The sequence below is a fragment of the Acaromyces ingoldii genome, assembly GCF_003144295.1.
Source record: "Acaromyces ingoldii strain MCA 4198 unplaced genomic scaffold FA10scaffold_3, whole genome shotgun sequence".
NCBI classification, from domain to species: domain Eukaryota; kingdom Fungi; phylum Basidiomycota; class Exobasidiomycetes; order Exobasidiales; family Cryptobasidiaceae; genus Acaromyces; species Acaromyces ingoldii.
This window is the reverse complement of record NW_020290249.1, coordinates 2,732,999-2,751,861: the sequence shown is the minus strand read 5'-3', so window position 1 is coordinate 2,751,861 and position 18,863 is coordinate 2,732,999. Positions and strand designations below refer to the sequence as shown.

The window sequence follows — 18,863 nt, the reverse complement described above, 5'->3', positions numbered from 1 at the left end:
GCTACTCTGACTTCTCTCGATGGTCGGCCCCTTGAAGCGCGGCAGCTAGTTGTGCAGGACAGATCGTATGGAGCTCTAATTAGATATAAATTGAGGGCTTGTTCGTTGTTTGGCTAGAAGGTCTCGCGCGACTTCTACCGTCAGATAGAACGCGCTAGCGGGAGTCGACCGGGCGCGCCAAGTCAAGATTAAGGGGGTCGGAATGGGGCCCTCCCGAGAACTAGTGGTACCTTTTCCGAGGGGGTCGCCCAAGACCGTGGCGATACTACTAGCTACTAGCTGGATTTTTCCAAGGTCAATGATAGGTAATTCACATGCTGCAAGAGTACCTAGACTGCTCTTGTCTTAACAGCTGAAGTTGAATTGATGCGCACTGCAGCAACAAGGCAAAGAGCCTCGACGTATTGCACGTGGAGCTTTGTGATTATGTAATCATACTCCACTCCTAACATCTGAGCCGCGCGAGCGTACCTCGAACAAAGGACCAACGACGGAAGCAGCAGATGATCGTGGGCGAGGGGGACGAAGAGGCGCGGCAGTCAGCCATTGTAGCCAAGTGGAAGTCAAAGTGGCCACAGCAAGGAGACGGTGGAATCGCGCCGATTCGCTCGCTGCACTGGAAGCTGTGCCTTTCGCAGCTGTCGTCGCCCTCCCCAAGAGATGGACGCGTCGAGTCTCGATGGGTCGATGAGGTGAGGCAGGAGAGGCGTCGATACGCCACGCTTCGCGATTCAATCCTTCGTGCGCCCGACGGAACGTTTCCGAGTGACCTCGCACCGCCGATAGGAGAGGGTGAAGATAAGGACACAGCTCCCTCGCGTGGGAAACAACAGGATCTCGACGTCAACAACCCGCTCAGTCTCGACGATGAGAACCCATGGAACGCTTACCTTGAATCCCTTACGACGCTTGACCAGATCAGAAATGACGTGCACAGGACCTTTCCCGAGGATGAGCGGTTCCGAGGTCAGGATGCGCAGAAACTTCTGACGAGAGTTCTTTTTGTCTGGTCGGCGGCGAAGGAGAACAGCGAGGTGGGCTATCGGCAGGGAATGCACGAGCTGGCCGCTGCCATCTTCATCACACGGTTCGGCGAGAGGCTGAAGCGAGGTCGCGGCATCGATGATGACACCGAGCTCGTCTTGGACGAGGCTTACGTGGAGCACGATTCCTATTCGCTCTTTGCGGGCTTTATGCAGCATGCAAAGGCGTGGTATGTCTGGAATCGGCCAGCGGACTTGACGCCGATAATGGAGCGATGTCAGGCTATCGAAGCCATCCTTGCCACGGTCGATCCACTCCTTGCCCAGCACATGCAAGTGATTGGCATGGAAACGCAGCTCTTTGCGCTTCGCTGGCTACGTCTCCTCTTTCTCCGAGAGGTAAGTGTCCTGCGTCGCTCCTTTACGTCTCTGTCTGACTGACTAAATGGCCACCAGTTCCCCCTCAGCGAAAGCCTGCATCTTTGGGATGAGTTGCTGGCAAGATCGCCGCATATGCGGCTGGTCGACGAAGTGTGCGTCGCTATGCTCCTTCGGATCCGCCACGAGCTACTGGCCGCCAGCGACTACTCGGAGGCATTGATGGTGCTCCTCAAGTATCCTCGACCGAATGCTACGGCGCTGCTGGCCCGACAGGCGTCGTCACTCTTCTACAACGCTTCCCAGGTGACGATGCAAGCCTGCGTGAAGGAAAACCACGACCTGCTCGGAACGCCCCCCTTCACTCCAGTGATACCGTCACCTGAGCCAAGGGCGGCGACCTCTTCTCCCCCAACGTCGGTCACGAACCCGTACGGAGCCATCTCGGATATAGCACGCGGCATCTACTCGCAGTCAAGCGCCCTGGGCATCAACCGAGCGCTTCAGATCGCCATTCAGCGCGGCGTCGAGGCGGCTGGCGCGCTTGCGGCTGAGGACTCCCGAAGAACGTCTTCAGACGGCTTTCCTCCCTCGATGCACGCCAGTCGGTTCGCGCCACGGGAAGTCAAGCCAGAGAGGCAACTCGATGCGCTGCGGGCGAGTAACATGGCTGTCGCAACTGCTCTGACGTCGTGCATCGATGCACTGGAGCGGCACTATCTCAAGGGAAGCGCTCAAGAGGCAACGTCAAAAGAGGGACAGAAGGATGACGAAGGAGAGGAGAGAGAAAGGGACCAGGTGGAGTTTTTGATGAGTCTCACAGCCATCAAGCATGCCCGTGATGTCCTTACAGGCTCTGCCAAGGAGTTTGACGGCGCAATTCTGACCGCGCTCAAGCAGCAGCAGCAGCAGCAGCAGCAAGATCACAGAGAGGAGGCCAAGGAGGTTCAGCCAAAGAAGCAGGACCGGCCACTCCCCAACCATAGGGCCTTTGCAAGACTCGAAGATGAACGGGGGACGAAGGACGGGCCAACACCAGCGCCAAAATCTCTCGCGATTCAGCCAACGAAGGCGGTGTCAGCGGACAAGCCGGCACCTCCTGCTGCTGCTGTCCGAGTATCGGCACAGGCACCGACTCCGCCGCCGCCGCAACTTCCCAGCCCATCTCCTGCGCCGCTGGCCGTCTCGGCGATGGATGATCCGCTTGGTGTGAATTCCGGGTTATAATGTAATGTAGTAGCAAGCACTCTCCTCCTCTCTCTGACAAACAACTGTGTATGTAACACAATGCTAATGGCCGTCCGTTGGCCTCCCGCATGGAAGAAGCCCAGCCAGCCATTTTCCACGAGCTTAGTACGCGCGCGATTAGATCTCGCACGAGAAAAGAAACGCGCATGGACCCCGTCTCAAGAGGGAAGTTGCAGGCCAGATTGCGGGGCTTCGGGCAAGCACAACAGGGAGCTTGCCCAACACGGGATAGTTCCCACGTCGTGATGTCTTGTCGGGCGGGTTTCTGCCTTGTGTGGCCCGGTTTGTCTGCGACTTTGCCGGCCGGAATGCCTGAACTGCCCAATGGCTGGCTGGCTATTTATAAATAAGGAACGAGGGCTGGAAGCTGCGATGTTACGCCTCGAGACCAGCCCTGACATTCCCAATCGAGGAATCTAAGCAAGCATGGCTGCTGCTGCGACTGCGACTGCGACTGCCTCCGACCCTGTAAGTGCCAATCTGAAGCTCCATGGCGACAAGCTGCCAGCTGCCGCGACCGAGGAGGCGACTCCGTTCGTGCATCCCACGGACATGCTCCCCAACCAGCGCTGGCCCACGACCCAGGACCTTTCGGGTGGCGGCATGCCTCGCCGCTTCCAAGGCACCATCTTCGATCTTGTCGTACGGGGTGACATTCCCAAAGAGATTCGAGGCACCTTCTACCGCATCCTGCCCGACCCCGCCGTGCCACCCACCTATTACGACTCGGGCAACCGAAACGTGCCCATCGACGGCGACGGGACCATCGCCGCTTTTCGCATCGACAACGGTCACGTTGATTATCGCCAGCGATACGTCGAGACGGACCGCCTGATCCTCGAGATGGATGCGCGCAAGTCTCTCTTTGGATTGTACAGGAACCCTTATACCTATCACCCCTGTGTCCGCAACGCCGTCGATTCAACGGCCAACACCAACATCGCCGTCCACGCTGGCAAATTCTTCGCCATGAAAGAGTCTGCCCAAGCCTATGAGCTGGACCCGCACACGTTGGAGACGAAGGGCTACAATCCGTTCAAGCTGCCTTCGAAGACGATGACGGCTCACCCCAAGCTCGACGCCGCCACGGGCAACCTCGTGGGTTTTGGCTACGAGGCAAAGGGCCTCGCTTCCAAGGACATCTACTTCTTCGAACTCGACAAGGACGGCAAGGTCGTCAATGACTTGTGGTTCGAGGGCAAGGGCTGCTACTTCATCCACGATTGCGCACTCACGCAGAACTACCTGTGTCTTATGGTTTGGCCTTTCGATGCCGACCTCGAACGAATGAAGAAGGGCGGTCATCATTGGTCCTACAACTACGACCAGCCAGTCTACTGGTGAGTGTCAGTTCGTCTGCTCGAGCCTGTTCGGTGATCATGAAGCAGCATCTGATAGCAAGATCATTGAAAGGTATGTGATCCCACGGAAGGCAAAGAGCGCCTCCGAGGTCAAGATGTTCCACTGGGAGAACGGCATGCCAATCCACACCTCTTCGGGCTACGAGGACGCACAAGGAAACATCATCATCGATAGCAGCCTTGTCCATGGCAACGCCTTCCCCTTCTTCCGTAAGTGGCTCTTCCCCTTGCTATCTCTCGCGAGCTCATTTTCGAGCGCCACGTAACTCTGGACAGCTCCTGATGACCCCGAGCAGGTCAAGAAGGTGTGCTCTACCATGATGTTTCACTCGCTGGCCTTGCTTAGCTGACAAGGGGACATGACGCTCAGGCCGCCTCACTTCCTCCACCAAAGGCTCAATTTGTGCGCTGGACGATCGACCCACGCTCCGACCCTGCGCAGAAGCTTCCCACGCCCGAAGTGGTTCTCGACGTCCCCTCCGAGTTTCCACAGATTGACAATCGATTCATGGGCAAGGAATTCAGCTCGGCCTTCATCAACGTCTTTATGCCCGAAAAGAGCGATGGCGGCAAAAACGTCTTCCAAGGACTCAACGGCTTGGCCCACTACCAGCGCAAAAAGGGCGGAAAGGTTGACTGGTACTATGCGGGCGACAATTGCCTGATCCAGGAGGTGAGATTGGAGCTTCTCTGGCGGCCAGAAAGGTAGCAGCTGTCTGACCGAGCGGACACTTGTCTTCCACTAGCCCGTCTTCTGCCCCCGCTCGCCCGATGCAGAAGAAGGCGATGGCTTTGTTTTGGCCCTTGTCGACCGGTTGGACCTCAACAGGAACGAGGTCGTAGTCATCGACACTCGCGACTTTTCCAAGCCAGCCGCAGTCATCCAGCTACCCTTTGCCATCCGTTCCGGCGTCCATGGCCAGTGGATCGACGCGAGCGTGATTCCAGACTTTGACACAAAGTCTCAGGTCGACGGTGAGTCTTTCCTTTCCCGTCCCTTTGGCTGCAAAGGGCGCGACAGCTGATCTGAATACCCCATGCAGTGCCAAAAGCCAATCTGCGGACTAAGCCAGAAGAGTCCGCCTTCAATCACATGAAGTAGCTTTTGTTGATGAGGTGGCCTGTCTCCTCGAGATCTGTTTAGCGCTTCATCTAAGTCAAGTAATGAGAAGAATACGAGCGCTGGTGTGCAGCTACATCGAGCCTGCTTGCTCAAATGCCAGAGATAGTTGAATGCCTCTTTTGTTGACGTCTTGACGATTTGCTCGCGGCCTGTGATGTAAGAAAGCTCTGCGTGTAAGCCACGGAAGCCACGAAAGCAGCCGGGCGCCAAGCCAGCTCGGCATCGGCTAACCAAGGCGGCTAGAGCAGCGAGAAAGCGACCTGTACGGTAATTTTTCGCCATATCTCAAGCTCCGAGGGCGAATTGACTATTGGCTTCCCCGGCTTCCCCGGCTCATGCTTAGCTCGTGACAGACCAGAAGAGCGGATCCAGAGCAGGCCAAGCAATCGCCGTCGACATCGATGGCAATGGGCTGCACAATTTCTCGGTCTTGCTCAGCAGCATAAGTGTCCGCAGCAGACTTTCCCCAAACTTGCCAGCCCCATTCCCCAGAATAGGGCGGCGCAAACCCCCGTCATGTAGAGAGGCCAGGGACAAGGAACATAGTTCATCCACTTTGCTGGGAAATCGTGTGTCCAAGTACAGGTACTACACGCTAGTGCTGTCGTCGTTTCTCAGTACTAGCGTGCAGGTGCCTCACCTGGACCTGATCAGAAGGAAGCAAGTGTCGGCCCTTTCGCCCCCGAGGGGCCCCGCGAAGAAATTCTGGAGTTGAACGCTCTGGTGCAGTGAGCTTGGCGAGGGTCAGGAAGACGCGCAAACTTGCACACGATAGTGCCTTTTTTTCCCCCACGGTGAATATGCCGACGGAACTCAGGCACTTGCCGACTCCTGCGCATATTGGGACCCGCGGCTAGGCTGCGAGTCTAGCAAGCCTGGGCAAGGAAATTAATTATTGCTATCCTCAATGCGCACTCAATCGCCCAGGATATGAGCAACCTTTGCCGACCCCACGTCCATCTGCTTTGCAGTTCAGCGAATTGCCTGCCCCTTGGGCTCCTCCAGCAGCAAGAGGCAAGAGGGCCTGCCGTTGGGCTAATTAATAAGTCTGCTTGTGTCTTCTCTCTTCCCCTTCTCCATCATCGTCTCAGTTACGCCCCCTCATCGACGACATGCCGCTGCTGAACCATATCCAAAGCACGCCGCGCGAGGCGCTGAACTGGCGTCTCTTTGCCACCATTTTTCTCATTGGCTTGGCCGGCCTCGGTCGAGGCACTGACGAGGGTCTCATTGGCAGCCTCACCGCGTCCAAAGCGTGGTTGACTGAGTTCAATGTCGACGATAAAAGTTCTGCGCAGTCCAATGTCGTCTCTATGGTGCAGCTCGGCAACATCCCTGGCGCTCTCTTCGCCTTCTTCGCTGTCGATCGCCTCGGCAGGCTCAACACTATTCGGCTCTGCTCTCTCCTTTGGATCCTTGGCATTGCCATCTGGATCACCTCGGCCGGCAGCCTCGGACAGACGTACGGTGGCCGATTCGTGGCTGGGATCGGCATTGGCGGCTTCTCGGTTGTCTGCCCAACGTACCTCTCAGAAATTTCGCCCAGGACCATCCGTGGTCTCGCCGTCACTGTAAGAAACTATACTCTGTGTCATGGCGTGTCCCGCAACACCACAGCTGACAAGAATCCAAATCGCACTAGGTGTTTTCCGCCATGGTTTATCTCGGTATCACCCTTTCCTACTTTGCCAACCTGGGTTCTCAGTCAGGGTTCCCCAAGCTGAGCGCCCGAGTTTGGAGGGTGCCTGTGAGCTTGAACTTTGTCTACGCCGGCCTTCTTTTCCTTGGTACTTTCCTCGTCAAGGAGTCGCCGCGATCTCTCGTCAAGAGGGGAAAGACCAACGAAGCCCTCAACACACTCAGCTGGTACCGTAACATGCCAAGTGACCACCCGTACCTCAGAGACGAATTCAACGCCATCCTCGAGGAGAGCCAGCGAGAGGCTCAAGCCATGGAGGGACACACATACGCAACCGTTTTCAAGCACCTGTTCGCCCGTTCCGCCAATCTTTACCGTCTCATCGTCATCGGTTTCGGCATTCAGATCCTCGGTCAGTGGTCCGGCGGCGGTAGCTTGACGATCTATGCACAAAAGATTTTCGAACTCGTCGGGGTCAAGACAAATGCCTCTCTCTACACTACTGGTAAGTCTAGCCCCCTGCCTCTCCTCGCTCTTCTGTTTGATCCCCCCCCCCCCCATTGCTGACGTTTCTTCTCGGACCTGTTCAGGCATCTTTGGCATCGTCAAGCTGGTGTCCGGCCTCTGCTGTGCGTTCTTCCTGATCGACCTCCTGGGTCGTAAGAGGTCCGTCTTCATCGGTATCGGTCTCCAGACACTTGCCGCCCTGTACCTGGCCATCTTCCTCAGCACGGTGGATCCCAACGAGGACGCGGCCCAGTCGGCAGGACAGCAACGGGCCTCAATTGCAGCAATCGTCATGATCTTCGTGTCGGGCGTCGGCTGGGCCTTGGGCTTCAACACGATCCAGTACCTCATCGGCACTGAGATCTGGCCGATGGAGTTGAGAGCCATGGCTTCTTCGCTGATCATGTGTGTCCACTTTGGTACGTCGCCCTTGTGTTCCAATTCGTCACCGAGTATGCGCTTACTTCTCTGCTCATTATTCGCAGCCAACCAATACGGAAGCAGCCGCGCGATTCAGCCGATGCTCGCCGCCCTCGATCGATGGGGACTCTTCGCCTTCTGGACCTGCATCGGCGTGCTCGCCGCCATCTACATCTTTGTCTTTATCCCAGAGACGTCGGGCCGGAGTCTGGAAAGCATGGACGAGCTGTTCGAGCAGCGATGGTGGAAAATCGGCATGGCGTCCAAGAAGCCCATCAGCGGAGACCTCGAGGGCAATGGCAGGGAAAAGGTGCCCGAAGAGGTGGCAAGAGCGCAGCAGCAGCTCCCCGCGCTCGGCAACAACGAGGCTATCGATGGCCATACTACAGGCAAGGACAAGGGCATGCAAGAGAAGGGTGGCGCAGGCTTCACCTCGTTGTCGACGAGGGATGCCGCATAAATTTGGCAGTACTACTCTACATCTGTATATTCTCAATTTCAACCTCTTCCAACGAACGGCATTGTTGTGGCCATGATAGTCTTCAAGAGAATGAGCAATGAGCTTTAGTTACACATTTTCGTCCTTTGCCTACCGAAACTTTAGACTCACCTGGTTTAGAACGTTGACGTCCAACGGTAAGCTGGCGAGGTAGGCCACCGCATGCCCGGCGTAGCGAACATCCATGACCCTACGCATCGTCAGGGCCAGTGTATCTCAAAAGGCTTGATATTACTCACGGTTCCGGTCGAAGGCTTCCGTCGGCCTGGAGGACACCACCGGTCTTGCTGTCCGACATGACGCTCTGTGCGTTTCCAATGTCGAGCTGCGTGCACGCGATATTGTGCTGCCTTCCGTCGAGGGCCGTCGACTTTGTGAGACCGGTGATGGCGTGCTTGGAAAGCGTGTAGGGGGCCGACAAGGGTCGGGGTGTGACTGACGAGACGGAGCCATTGTTGATGATCCTGACGCAAGACTGTGAATCCTCGAGCTCTCTGCTGCAGATCTTCAAGACACTCACCGACCGCCCATGGGCACCTGGGCTTTCATCTGCTTGATCGCCAGCTGTGTGCACCGAAAGGGGACTGCGACGTTGATTTGAAGCAGCGACTGAAAGTCCTCAAATGGTATATCCTCCATGGCCACCTTTGCATTTCCGACACCTGCATTGTTGAAGAGCAGGTCGATTCGTCCTGGAAGAGAGATCCGTTCAATTGCCTGTCCCCCACACCACAGGCTGGTAAGGAACAGAGACTCACCGAAAGTCTTGACCGTCTCATTAAACAGTCTTTCAATCTCGCCCCGCGCTGTCAAATCGCCACACACACAGCAAATACTGGCTTGGCTGTCCGAAGCAAGGCCAGCAGCCTCCATTCGCCGTGCCGTCTCCTGGAGCTCGACATCCCTTCTGCCTGACAAGACGCAGGACCAGCCCGCCTGGTAGAGGCTGATGGCTGCTGCGCGCCCAATGCCAGACGAAGCGCCTGTCACGATGGCGACGCCTGGCTTGGTAAATGGGAGTGCATCCGTCATTGTCGATGCTGCCATGGCGAGGAGAAGAAGAAGGACGAGCCTAAAAAACAAAAGGTAAATTAGAGTCCACCTGTCTTGCCCAACCCAATCTGTTCGCGGATCGACGGAGTGGGGGAACGGCTAATTCCGATCAAAAGTCGCATCTCTCCGTGTTGCATCTGGGGCAACGGCCGTCTTTTAAACTTTTCTTTCCGGGTCCTTCCATCTTCTTTCCGCTCTATTCTCCGTTGGGATATAAAGAGGAAGGGAGAGACAGAGGAAGGAGAGAGAAGGGTAGAGTGAAGCTCAAAGGAGAGAACAATGGCGACCGAGGAACTCCGCCGAGTGGCTCCCGATGCGGCACGCCGCTTCGTAGAGGGCGTCCTCGTTGGCAATGGCACCTCGAAGGCAGACGCTGAAATCGTGGCCAGATGCTTGGTCGAGGCAGACCTGCACGGCGTCGACACCCATGGTGCGTAAAGCCTATTCATAAGCTTTACATCTTTCTGATAGATGCTGACAAGAGCCCGTGGGTCGCAGGAACCAATCGGATCCCTTCTTACATGGAGAGAGTGCGACAGGGTGTGCTGGACCCCAAGGCCAACATCGAAGTCAAGCAGATCACGCCCGTCGTCCATCAGGTCAATGCAAACAATGGTCTGTATCCTTCACGCTGTCCCTCCTGAGTGCTACTTGCTTGAGCTGTGCTGATTTGTCTTCTACGCACAATTAACAGGCTTTGGCTTCCTGGCGGCGACAAAGGCCATGTCGGCCTGCATCGAGTCAGCCAAGGTCTTTGGCATCGGCATGGCCTCGGTCAAGCACTCTAACCACTTTGGAATGAGCGCCAGCTTCGTCCGACAGGCGAATAGGGCGGGCTATATGAGTCTCGTCTTTACCAATTCTTCCCCTGCTGTGAGCTCCAACCGCGTGTTTCCGCTCAGTAAATGAGACTCAAGAGCTGACTTGAACGGGTCTCACCATCATAGTTGCCCGTGTGGGGCGGCAAGTCGAAGCTCATGGGCGTCTCGCCCATCGCTTGTGGTGCGCCGGGGGGAGACAAGGGTATCGACTTTGTGCTCGACATGGCTCCCTCTGTGGCCGCTCGCGGCAAAATCTACAAGGCCAAGCGGCGAAACGAGCAGATTCCCGACGACTGGGCGATTGATGCCGAGGGAAAACCCACGACGGACCCAGCGGCTGCGCTCGAGGGCTCCATGCTGCCCATGGGTGGGCCAAAGGGGTCGGCACTCTCGATCATGATGGACGTCTTCAGCGGCGTGCTGTCTGGCTCAGCCTTTGCGGGACACGTCACAAGCCCGTACCACCCGAGAAAGGCGGCCGACGTGGGCCACTTTCTCGTCGCCATCAAGCCTGATCTCTTCATGTCCCTCGACGAATTCAAGGAGCGACTCGACTACCTCTACCAGCGCGTCGTGGGCTCTGACAGGAGGCCGGACACGCAGCGCATCTACTTCCCAGGCGAGATCGAGGCCGAGGAGGCCAAGAAGCGGGAAAAGAACGGCATCACTTGGACACAAGCCGAGATTGATGTCCTCAACCAGGAGGCAGACAAGGCTGGCTCACCGCATCTGGTGCTACTCTGAAATTAGTCTCTTGTAAAAGGAGTGCCTCATCTTGACGAATGCAAAATGTTTTCCTGTCTTACGCGTCTGCGTGTGATTTTCAGCATGAAAAAGATCGACGAATGTTGCGAGCAAGTCACATGAGAAGAGCAGCCAGAGCCACTGAGCAGACAGCAGCGGTGCAACAATGGCTCATGCAGCTCGAGGCCAAGCCACTGGGTGCGGCTTAAGCCGCGGAAAGGGAGGTGCTGGAGTGCACACAGGAACGCCTCCCACAGCTGCAGACGGAAAGAGCCGATGGAGGAGTCCGATAGCCCCCACTTATAAATTTTGGCTCCCCTTCCCCTTTCGACGTTTGCTCGACGTTGACGACACGACGATGGTGACGGTAGGGGGGGACAACAGCGGGCCTAGCCATCAGCCGCTGGATGGGCAAGAAGCGAGCGGAGACCCGCGTCAGGGAATGAGAAAGGGGCTTACGACTTACGGCGACGTTGACTTTTCGCTATTTCTCAGAAAGGCTTTCATCAAGGGCGCCGGCTACTCTGACGATGCGCTCGACCGGCCCATCGTCGGCATCATCGACACTGGTGTGAGTCTCACTTCTCGCCATGTTAATAAAGCAGTCCATTGCTAATAGGTATCCATGGCAGAGCGGCTTCAACCCATGCCATGCCAATATGCCCCAGCTGATCGACGCCGTCAAGCGCGGCGTGCTCCTCTCGGGCTGCTTGCCCATCCCCTTTCCCACCATCTCGCTTCACGAGTCGTTTGCTGCGCCCACAAGCATGTACCTGCGCAACCTCATGTCGATGGACACGGAAGAGATGCTCAAGGCCCAGCCACTCGACGCCGTCGTCATGATTGGCGGCTGCGACAAGACGGTGCCAGCGCAGCTGATGGGCGCCGCATCGGCCGATGTCGTGCCCGCCTTTCAGCTCGTCGTGGGTCCCATGGTCACTGGCTCGCACCGAGGCGAGCGCGTGGGCGCGTGCACGGACTGCAGAGGCTACTGGGCAAAGCATCGAGCCGGGCTCGTCGACATCGAAGAGATCGCCCAAGTGTCCAACGAGCTGGTCCCCAGCGTTGGCGTGAGTTACTGACCGTTGGTGTCGATACCCTTCTCGGGCTGTAGATTCTAACCAAGTCGCCCAACAGACATGCGGGGTCATGGGGACGGCCTCGACGATGGCGTGCCTGTCCGAGGCGATGGGGATCGCACCGCTGGGGAGTGCGACCGCACCCGCCAACAGCTCGGCGCGGCTGCGCATTGCCGAGCAGACTGGCAAACTCGCAGCTCAAGCCGCCCGAGCCGGGTCGGCCTCGACGCCGCGGACTTTCCTGACGCGAAAAAGCTTCGAGAATGCCATCACGGTGCTCCAAGCCGTGGGTGGCAGCACAAACGCAGTTGTCCACCTTCTCGCCATTGCAGGACGACTGTCGGGCATCGACTTGACGCTCGCAGACTTTGATCGGATTGGCCGCAAGACGCCCCTGCTCGTCGATCTCAAGCCGAGCGGGCTCAACTACATGCAGGACCTGCACGCAGCTGGCGGCGTTGTGCGTCTTCTTTCCTATTTGCGACCCTTGCTCCACCTAGACGCGAAAACCGTGACGGGCTCGACGCTCGGCGAGGAGCTGGACAGATTCCCGCTTCATGACTATCCCCAGGGCATCGTCCGGCCGCTGTCAGACCCCGTCTTTGCTGCCGAGGCCCTCTGCGTCCTGACTGGCAACCTCGCGCCACAGGGCTGCATCATCAAGCAGTCTGCCGTCCTCGACCGAAGATTAGTCCGGCATCGAGGGCGAGCCGTTGTCTTCTCCTCGGCGGCCGACCTGGCTGCGCGAATTGACGCACCGGACTTGGACGTCGACGAGAACAGCGTGCTGGTGCTGCAGAACATTGGGCCTGTCGGCCACCCGGGCATGCCCGAGGCTGGGTATATGCCCATCCCCGCCAAGCTTGCACGGTGCGGCGTCAAGGACATCGTAAGAATCTCGGACGGCAGGATGAGTGGGACGGCAAATGGAGCCATCGTCCTTCACGTTTCACCAGAGGCGGCCGTGGGTGGACCACTGGCCGTGGTCAGGCAGGGCGACTTCATCGAGCTGGACGTGCAGGCCAGGAGATTGCACCTAGACATTGGCAAGGAGGAGTATGATCAGAGGCTGGCAGATTGGAAGCTCAGTCACGGCAAAGGGAGGCTCAGGGTCAAGGGCAGAGGCTACAGGAAGCTGTACAAAGAGCACGTTTTGCAGGCCCACAAAGGCGCCGACTTTGACTTCTTGACCGCAGACGGCGGCTCAGATTCGACATTAGGATAGCAGAAACAACCCCCCAGTAATGCAGTGATCAAGACACGGTACCTCTTCGTTATTTGCATCGGACATTGAACACCGACGGCGCTGCGCCCTCGGAAAGTGCTGGGTCACGGGACTGCGTGTGTGAGAAAGAAAGCTGGAGGCATGGAGCTTGGATATTGGGTGCCCGACGTCACTGAGCAATAACCTTGCGGGGGCGACAGCCAAGGGAGACAGTATGTGTGGGAACACATACAGGGCGCTCTTTGGTCTTCAGGCACGGAAGAGGAAGACGGCCCGGGTCCCCCACCAATTTCCGTGGGCTTCCGTCGTCGACCTAGCTAGGTCAGCACCGCTGCAAGTTGCGAGCCGCTCTTCTCAGCCTGGTTTGACAACCATCTCAGACTTGGCGCTCGTTGCCCTCACTTCTTGCTCGCTGGGCTCCACCTTAGACGGAGCTGTGTTCCTTGCGTAAGCCTTTACCAAAGACCGGTGAGGGCCTCCCGAGCAGCAGTGGTGCGCTGCAAGGAGGGGTACCTCGTGGACGCGACTCAATTAAACTACTCTTCGACGAGCACACGGTCAGTTGCTGTCAAATATGTTGCTATTTTTTGAAATGAGGCTACACTATTGGAGACATGAGTTTTAAATAGTAGAGTTTGTTGGTGGCAACCGGACACTGTCGAGGTGCCCGCGACAGATGCAGGTCGACGGGCGCGAACGAGGGACGCCCTGGGTTTTGATTTCCGTCCGTCTGTCCCTGCCCGCCGCCTGCCGGCCTGCCTCCTCACTGCCTTGCGCGCGCCCTTGTTATTTTTTTCTCCCTCAGCGTTTCCCTCTTTCTCCTCATCTTACCTTCTCTCTTTCCTCATCTCTTTCTTCGTTCTTCCATCAGGCCCGTGTCTCTTCCTTGTGTCTTCGTCTCGACTACCCTTTCGTCAACACACGACTTCGTACGTTTCGCCGACGTCTGGCCAGAGGGTCTGGCTTTTTTTTTTTTTCTTTCTTGTTCTTCTTTCGTCTTTCGCCCTTCGAGCTCGTCGCCTTCTTTCTCCCTTCTCGCCTAGCAACTGTGTTCTTCATTCACCTTTTCGTTAAACGCTTTGTCTCGGTATACAACTTCGCTTCTCGCCTTCACATCGACTTTCTATCCAGCCAATCGAGCTGGACAACCTCACACGCAAACACATACAGAGACACAGCCAGAGGCGTATCCATCAATCGATCGGTTGAGGAGCAGTCAGTCATTCAAGCCACGCTTAGATCTCCGCGTCTCATCTCATTCGTGCACACACAAGCACACACATACCAGCCGACTTCTTCTGTCTTCCAACAACTTTGTTCGTCTCGACTCTGGCATCCTTGGTGCTGAGCGCCCCGTCGTCGAACAACGAATCAATAGACCCAAGCGAATTTTTATACCAGCCAGCTCCTTTATTCGGCTCGCCTTGACAGCAGCCACCACTTTACAATACCACAACAACAACAAAGAGGAGCTAACTCCCCTGCAAAGGACCGGTCTTTTGCACATCGACGCTTTCCATCACAAGATTGACTCTTTCAGGATCGCCTCGACCTTACAACCAAACGCTCTCACCGACCCCAGAGCTTCGATTTTACACCAACGAATACCTCAACAATGAGCTCTCGTGCCCAGCTCCTTTCAGGTCTTCGCACCGGAGGACCTCGCTCCAGCTCGCCTTTCGAGGCCGACTTTTCCCAGCAGCAGCAGCAGCAGCAAGGAGGCGGCTCGCCCCTGCCAAACGGCCTGCTCAAGGCCAATGCTGCCGTCTTCACACCTGGTGGTCGCAACATGTCACCTGGCTCCCACCACGGGGGAGCGCATTCCTTTGCTTCTGAGCAAGCCGCCGCCGAGCAGCAGATCAACGATGTGCAGACGCAGCTCGCTGCCCTTCGCCTGCAGCAAGCCACCAACGACGGCCAAGGAGGCAATCTCGCAGCCCTCTACGGTGCCGCTCAAGGCCAGCCCCAGTCGCATGACATGGCTCAGCTTCTTCGGCAGAGGCAGATGCAGCAGGCGCAGATGATGCAGAACCAACTCCTGCAACAGCAGCAGCAGCAACAGCAGCAACAGCAGCAGCAGGTGAGTGTCTACTTCTCGGCCTGGCTTTTCCCGTACACATCACAAGGCAAAAGAAGACCAACAAATACTCACATGATACACCCCCTTCGCACAGCTCGAGCTCTTGCGTCAGGAGCAGCAGCAGCGCATGCTTTTGGCACAGATGCAGGCGGAGCATGAGCGCCAGAACCAGCAGCAAAGCCAGGGCATTTACTCTGCCCATGAGCAGCGTCAAGCAGCCCAGGCCAGCATCCAAGCCAGCCTCCGCCAGCGCCAGATGCAGCAGCGCTACGCTCAGCTCGTCGAGCAACAGCAGGTGGAAGAGGAGATGCAGCAGCAGCAGCAACAGCAGCTCCTTCTCCAGCGCCTTCACTACCTGCAACAGCTGCAGTCGATGTCTGCCCCGCTCGAGGACATGATGAAGCAGCAGGAGCCCCACCGCCGAGCATCTCCTCCCACGATGCGCTCTGACTCACCCAGTAACAACAACAACAACAACAACAACAACAACAACAACAACAATCGTCGTCAGCGCCAGGCCAGCGCAGCGGCCGCCGATGCTGCTGTGTCTTGGCGCTCGCAATCGTCGTCATTCGCTCGCAACCAGACACCGTCGATCGTCGTCGACGACAGCGAGTCGGAAAAGAGCGAGAGCGCCCGCAGCTCTGGCTCCGATGGCGGCGACGACGAATCGCCCGAGACGAGCGAAGAGGACATCTGTGCCACAATGCCCAATGGAGCCAGCAAGCCTCGTCTCAGCGGTGTCGATCCCTCGCGAAAGGTGCCCCAGGTAACACCTCGTGCCATCTCGATTCGAGAAGCCCCCCGCACCCGTGCCTTTGCCGCTGAGAGCAAGGCAGCCAACGCTAGCGGCGTCTCGTCCGTCGAGGGTGCTCTCATTCAGCCTTCTCGCCAGCCTCGTGGACCACCCACCGAATTCCAAGCCCACAACTTTGCAGCCAGGATCAACGCGAGGACCCGCCGCGAAGCCATGTCGAAGCTCTGCGCCAGTCCCCGCGCCGCATCCTTCAGCGCCGCTCGCCCCTCGGCCACCGTTGCCTGAATACATTCACTCTCGTTATTAGCTCTTGCGTTTCGTTTGTACCATATCCAACTTCTCTTCGGCCCCCTCTTTCCTTCCTCGGGACAGGGCATCTTTCTTTATTCTCTCACGGCGACGCTATATCGACCTCACACGTATAAAAAAAACAGCTCCTTTCCTCTACGTCTCTACAGACATGTGACGTTCTCTTTCGCTTCCCTTGTCCATATCTCGCTCTCAGATCTATTTCTCCTCATTTGTACCTTGCGGATGAGCGATTCAGCCATCCAGTCGTGGAATGACACCTTTGGCAGTCCTCAGCGTCCCTGAGAATGGGGTCAACGATGGCTTTGCCTCTCCAGTGCTATGAACCAAGCGCTGGCTGCTAGCGGCCGGCGGCAGATGCGGGTGAGAGAGAGGGGGCTTCTTGCCTGCCTTAGCTGATCTGCCGCTCGCATCTACTTTGAACATTAGCGTTTATCCTCAGCTCTTTTTGAAAAGAAAAAAAAAATATCAAAGAGAATGAATGACAGGCGAGGCTAGCAACAGCATGGGCCGAGGGCCCAGTCATATCGAAATGCCCATATCACTATTCCATTTCCTCTCTTACATCAATTGGTGATGAAACGGTGCGTCGATCGATTACGGGCAAATTGTATCCCCCATGCTGCTCTTTTGATATCTGCCCCAAGCCGCTGCATCCTCCTCTTGTGCTTGTCCAGTACGTAGGTGCGTGTAGTCGATTCGACAAGAGGACGGGGAAAAAAGGCTGCATGCGCGATTCAGACCTTTGTAGTACGTAGTAGCTAGTGGCTCTAGCTAGTGTGACTGTACTGTCGGTCTGATGGGTACGTGCGCGCGCGCTCTCAGACGAAATAAAGAAAAACTCCGGACGGCCGCCAGGCGAAAGGGGGAGAGAGAAACGGGGGGCGCTCTGGCAAGGGCTGTGTCCCCCCTTCCTAACTGTCTGAGTCTTTACGATAGACGCTCCGAAGAAGATCTCCGTCTTTTAACAACCACCATCTGGTTTTTCTAGATATCCTTTTTTTTTCTTGCCCCTCTTTTTCAACGTTACTCAAACAAACACCCAACGGAGCTTTACCGATCCACCATGGCGGCTAACCAGTACTACGGCGGCGGACCTCCCCAGAACCAGGGCCAGTACTACCCTCCCCAGCAGCCCCAGGGCTACGCCCCCCAGGGCGCCTACCCCCAGGGTGGCTATGGCGGCCCTCCTCAGGGCTACGGTGGACAGCCCCAGATGCGTGAGTAAACGCTGCCCGCGGAGCAAGACTGCAAAAGACTGACAGATCGGACAACAGAGTACGGAGGTCAGAACATGACTCCGCTGCAGCAGAAGCAGGCCAGCGCCAAGGGTAAGTCCTTCTTTGCTGCTTCTAGTCTGGTGGGATGCTGACGCATGAAGCCAACAGACAAGGTGAGATGAAGCGTGAAGACGTCGAAGGCGGAGAGAGCTACATGGTCGATCGAAGCACCACATGCACAGAAGAGAGACTGAATCTCGGTTGCGATCCTATTTGCTGACACCATCGTCCTCCCTCTGCCTCTGCTCTCTGACTTTCGATGCAATTTCAGCACGGATGCTGCGGTCCCTGGTGAGTGTCTCTGCCGCACTGCTGCTCTCAATGGCAAACGCTGATCACCAGTGTTGCCTATTCTCGTGACTATTCATCTTTAGCGTCGCCTGCTGCGTGAGTCTCCCGCATTTCTTTCCTCTCTTTCGCCCCAGGCACTCATTCTTTCTCTCTCACAGCTCGGAGCGTGTGCCTGCTGTTGTTTGGAAGATATTTGCTGTGCAGAGCTCCTCGGAGAGTGCTTCTAAGCAAATGTACGGTCCCAGAGTCGAGAGAACGACATGCTAGACGACGACGAGGTACCCTTTTTCCAATGGCGACGAGAAACTATGCCCTATATTTTATTTTCTTAGGTCTTCGCGTACACGTGAGAATGTGGAGGCCGCTGAATACTACCGGTGTACAAGGGAGAGAACTTGCTGTGTTAAGTCCCAAAGACGTCTATGGATGGATCGTGATCGATGAATTGCTGTTAGGGCCTCACTCTTCAATAGCTAGAGCTAGAAGTCGCGGCCTGGCCCTCGTTACTAGGACATCGTAAGGATGTCGTTGTACAGAAAGATCCGTGTACCCAGTCCGTCGTCTCGCTTCTTGGATGCCTTTCCTCACCACTGCCTCGATCTTGTCCGCAACACGGTCCAACTGCACGGTGCGTGTGTCCACCTTCATGGGGGGGGGGGGGGGACCCTCCATCTCTTCCATGGTCCTGCCATCGTAGAGCTGGACGGCAAGCGGCTCCACGCGGCCTTCTAGATGGCTGCTGGCAAAAGCCAAGTCGATGGTCGACTCCTTTTCTTTGTCTTTGTCGAATTCGTACGTGCCCAGATCCAGGGGCGTCACCAGACAGAGTCCATAATCGGCCATGAGCTCATTGAGCCGATTGGCGGCTGGCAGATGAGCCCTCCGTTTCCCCATCCCGTCCGATGGTGGACCGTCAAGCACCTCAGGCATCGTCTGCCGGGCTGGGTGCCAGAGGTTGAGATCACCTACTACGCACGTTCCCGTCGTGCCCCCCCCCCCCTCCGCGCCCCTTCATCCCCTCTCCCTCCAAATGGGTGGCTTGCTGCTGGCACCCAAAGGCGTGGGG

The 18,863-nt window shown here is 56.9% G+C and overlaps 9 protein-coding genes across 9 annotated transcripts; 8 read left to right on the top strand and 1 right to left on the bottom strand.

Moving 5' to 3' along the window:
* Positions 1-138: 138 nt before the first annotated feature.
* On the top strand, positions 139-2,708 carry FA10DRAFT_279910 (RabGAP/TBC). The gene is made up of 3 exons (XM_025523580.1): positions 139-305; positions 380-1,382; positions 1,440-2,708. Exons 2-3 carry the CDS (start codon positions 504-506, stop codon positions 2,586-2,588), a joined length of 2,028 nt encoding a protein of 675 aa, XP_025378099.1. The 5' UTR covers positions 139-305; positions 380-503; the 3' UTR covers positions 2,589-2,708.
* Positions 2,709-2,815: 107 nt separating this feature from the next.
* FA10DRAFT_241874 (carotenoid oxygenase) lies at positions 2,816-5,165 on the top strand. The gene is made up of 6 exons (XM_025519264.1): positions 2,816-3,949; positions 4,023-4,180; positions 4,247-4,275; positions 4,341-4,643; positions 4,717-4,945; positions 5,014-5,165. Exons 1-6 carry the CDS (start codon positions 3,036-3,038, stop codon positions 5,070-5,072), a joined length of 1,692 nt encoding a protein of 563 aa, XP_025378098.1. The 5' UTR covers positions 2,816-3,035; the 3' UTR covers positions 5,073-5,165.
* Positions 5,166-6,000: 835 nt separating this feature from the next.
* Positions 6,001-8,197, top strand: FA10DRAFT_275373 (putative MFS quinate transporter). The gene is made up of 4 exons (XM_025523263.1): positions 6,001-6,664; positions 6,736-7,237; positions 7,323-7,658; positions 7,725-8,197. Exons 1-4 carry the CDS (start codon positions 6,206-6,208, stop codon positions 8,117-8,119), a joined length of 1,692 nt encoding a protein of 563 aa, XP_025378097.1. The 5' UTR covers positions 6,001-6,205; the 3' UTR covers positions 8,120-8,197.
* Positions 8,078-9,288, bottom strand: FA10DRAFT_267328 (short-chain dehydrogenase/reductase SDR). The gene is made up of 5 exons (XM_025521864.1): positions 8,917-9,288; positions 8,679-8,850; positions 8,398-8,622; positions 8,270-8,348; positions 8,078-8,199 (listed from the first exon to the last, which is right to left on the bottom strand). The coding sequence occupies exons 1-5, from the start codon at positions 9,188-9,190 to the stop codon at positions 8,158-8,160; spliced, it is 792 nt and encodes a 263-aa protein (XP_025378096.1). The 5' UTR covers positions 9,191-9,288; the 3' UTR covers positions 8,078-8,157.
* Positions 9,289-9,386: 98 nt separating this feature from the next.
* On the top strand, positions 9,387-10,834 carry FA10DRAFT_302087 (Malate/L-lactate dehydrogenase). The gene is made up of 4 exons (XM_025525059.1): positions 9,387-9,641; positions 9,710-9,826; positions 9,906-10,084; positions 10,159-10,834. Exons 1-4 carry the CDS (start codon positions 9,491-9,493, stop codon positions 10,774-10,776), a joined length of 1,065 nt encoding a protein of 354 aa, XP_025378095.1. The 5' UTR covers positions 9,387-9,490; the 3' UTR covers positions 10,777-10,834.
* A 384-nt stretch (positions 10,835-11,218) lies between these two features.
* Positions 11,219-13,080, top strand: FA10DRAFT_272177 (dihydroxy-acid and 6-phosphogluconate dehydratase; the record flags this gene model as incomplete). Its single annotated transcript, XM_025523120.1, has 3 exons — positions 11,219-11,347; positions 11,409-11,846; positions 11,914-13,080. 3 exons carry the CDS (start codon positions 11,219-11,221, stop codon positions 13,078-13,080), a joined length of 1,734 nt encoding a protein of 577 aa, XP_025378094.1.
* An 8-nt stretch (positions 13,081-13,088) lies between these two features.
* FA10DRAFT_267324 (hypothetical protein) lies at positions 13,089-13,590 on the top strand. The gene has a single exon (XM_025521863.1). The coding sequence runs from the start codon at positions 13,295-13,297 to the stop codon at positions 13,529-13,531; it is 237 nt and encodes a 78-aa protein (XP_025378093.1). The 5' UTR covers positions 13,089-13,294; the 3' UTR covers positions 13,532-13,590.
* Positions 13,591-14,461: 871 nt separating this feature from the next.
* FA10DRAFT_126448 (hypothetical protein) lies at positions 14,462-16,331 on the top strand. Its single transcript, XM_025517957.1, has 2 exons — positions 14,462-15,160; positions 15,255-16,331. Exons 1-2 carry the CDS (start codon positions 14,696-14,698, stop codon positions 16,200-16,202), a joined length of 1,413 nt encoding a protein of 470 aa, XP_025378092.1. The 5' UTR covers positions 14,462-14,695; the 3' UTR covers positions 16,203-16,331.
* An 892-nt stretch (positions 16,332-17,223) lies between these two features.
* On the top strand, positions 17,224-18,138 carry FA10DRAFT_267321 (hypothetical protein). Its single transcript, XM_025521862.1, has 6 exons — positions 17,224-17,446; positions 17,504-17,557; positions 17,611-17,613; positions 17,776-17,797; positions 17,881-17,893; positions 17,956-18,138. The coding sequence occupies exons 1-6, from the start codon at positions 17,293-17,295 to the stop codon at positions 18,022-18,024; spliced, it is 315 nt and encodes a 104-aa protein (XP_025378091.1). The 5' UTR covers positions 17,224-17,292; the 3' UTR covers positions 18,025-18,138.
* The last annotated feature ends 725 nt before the right edge of the window (positions 18,139-18,863 follow it).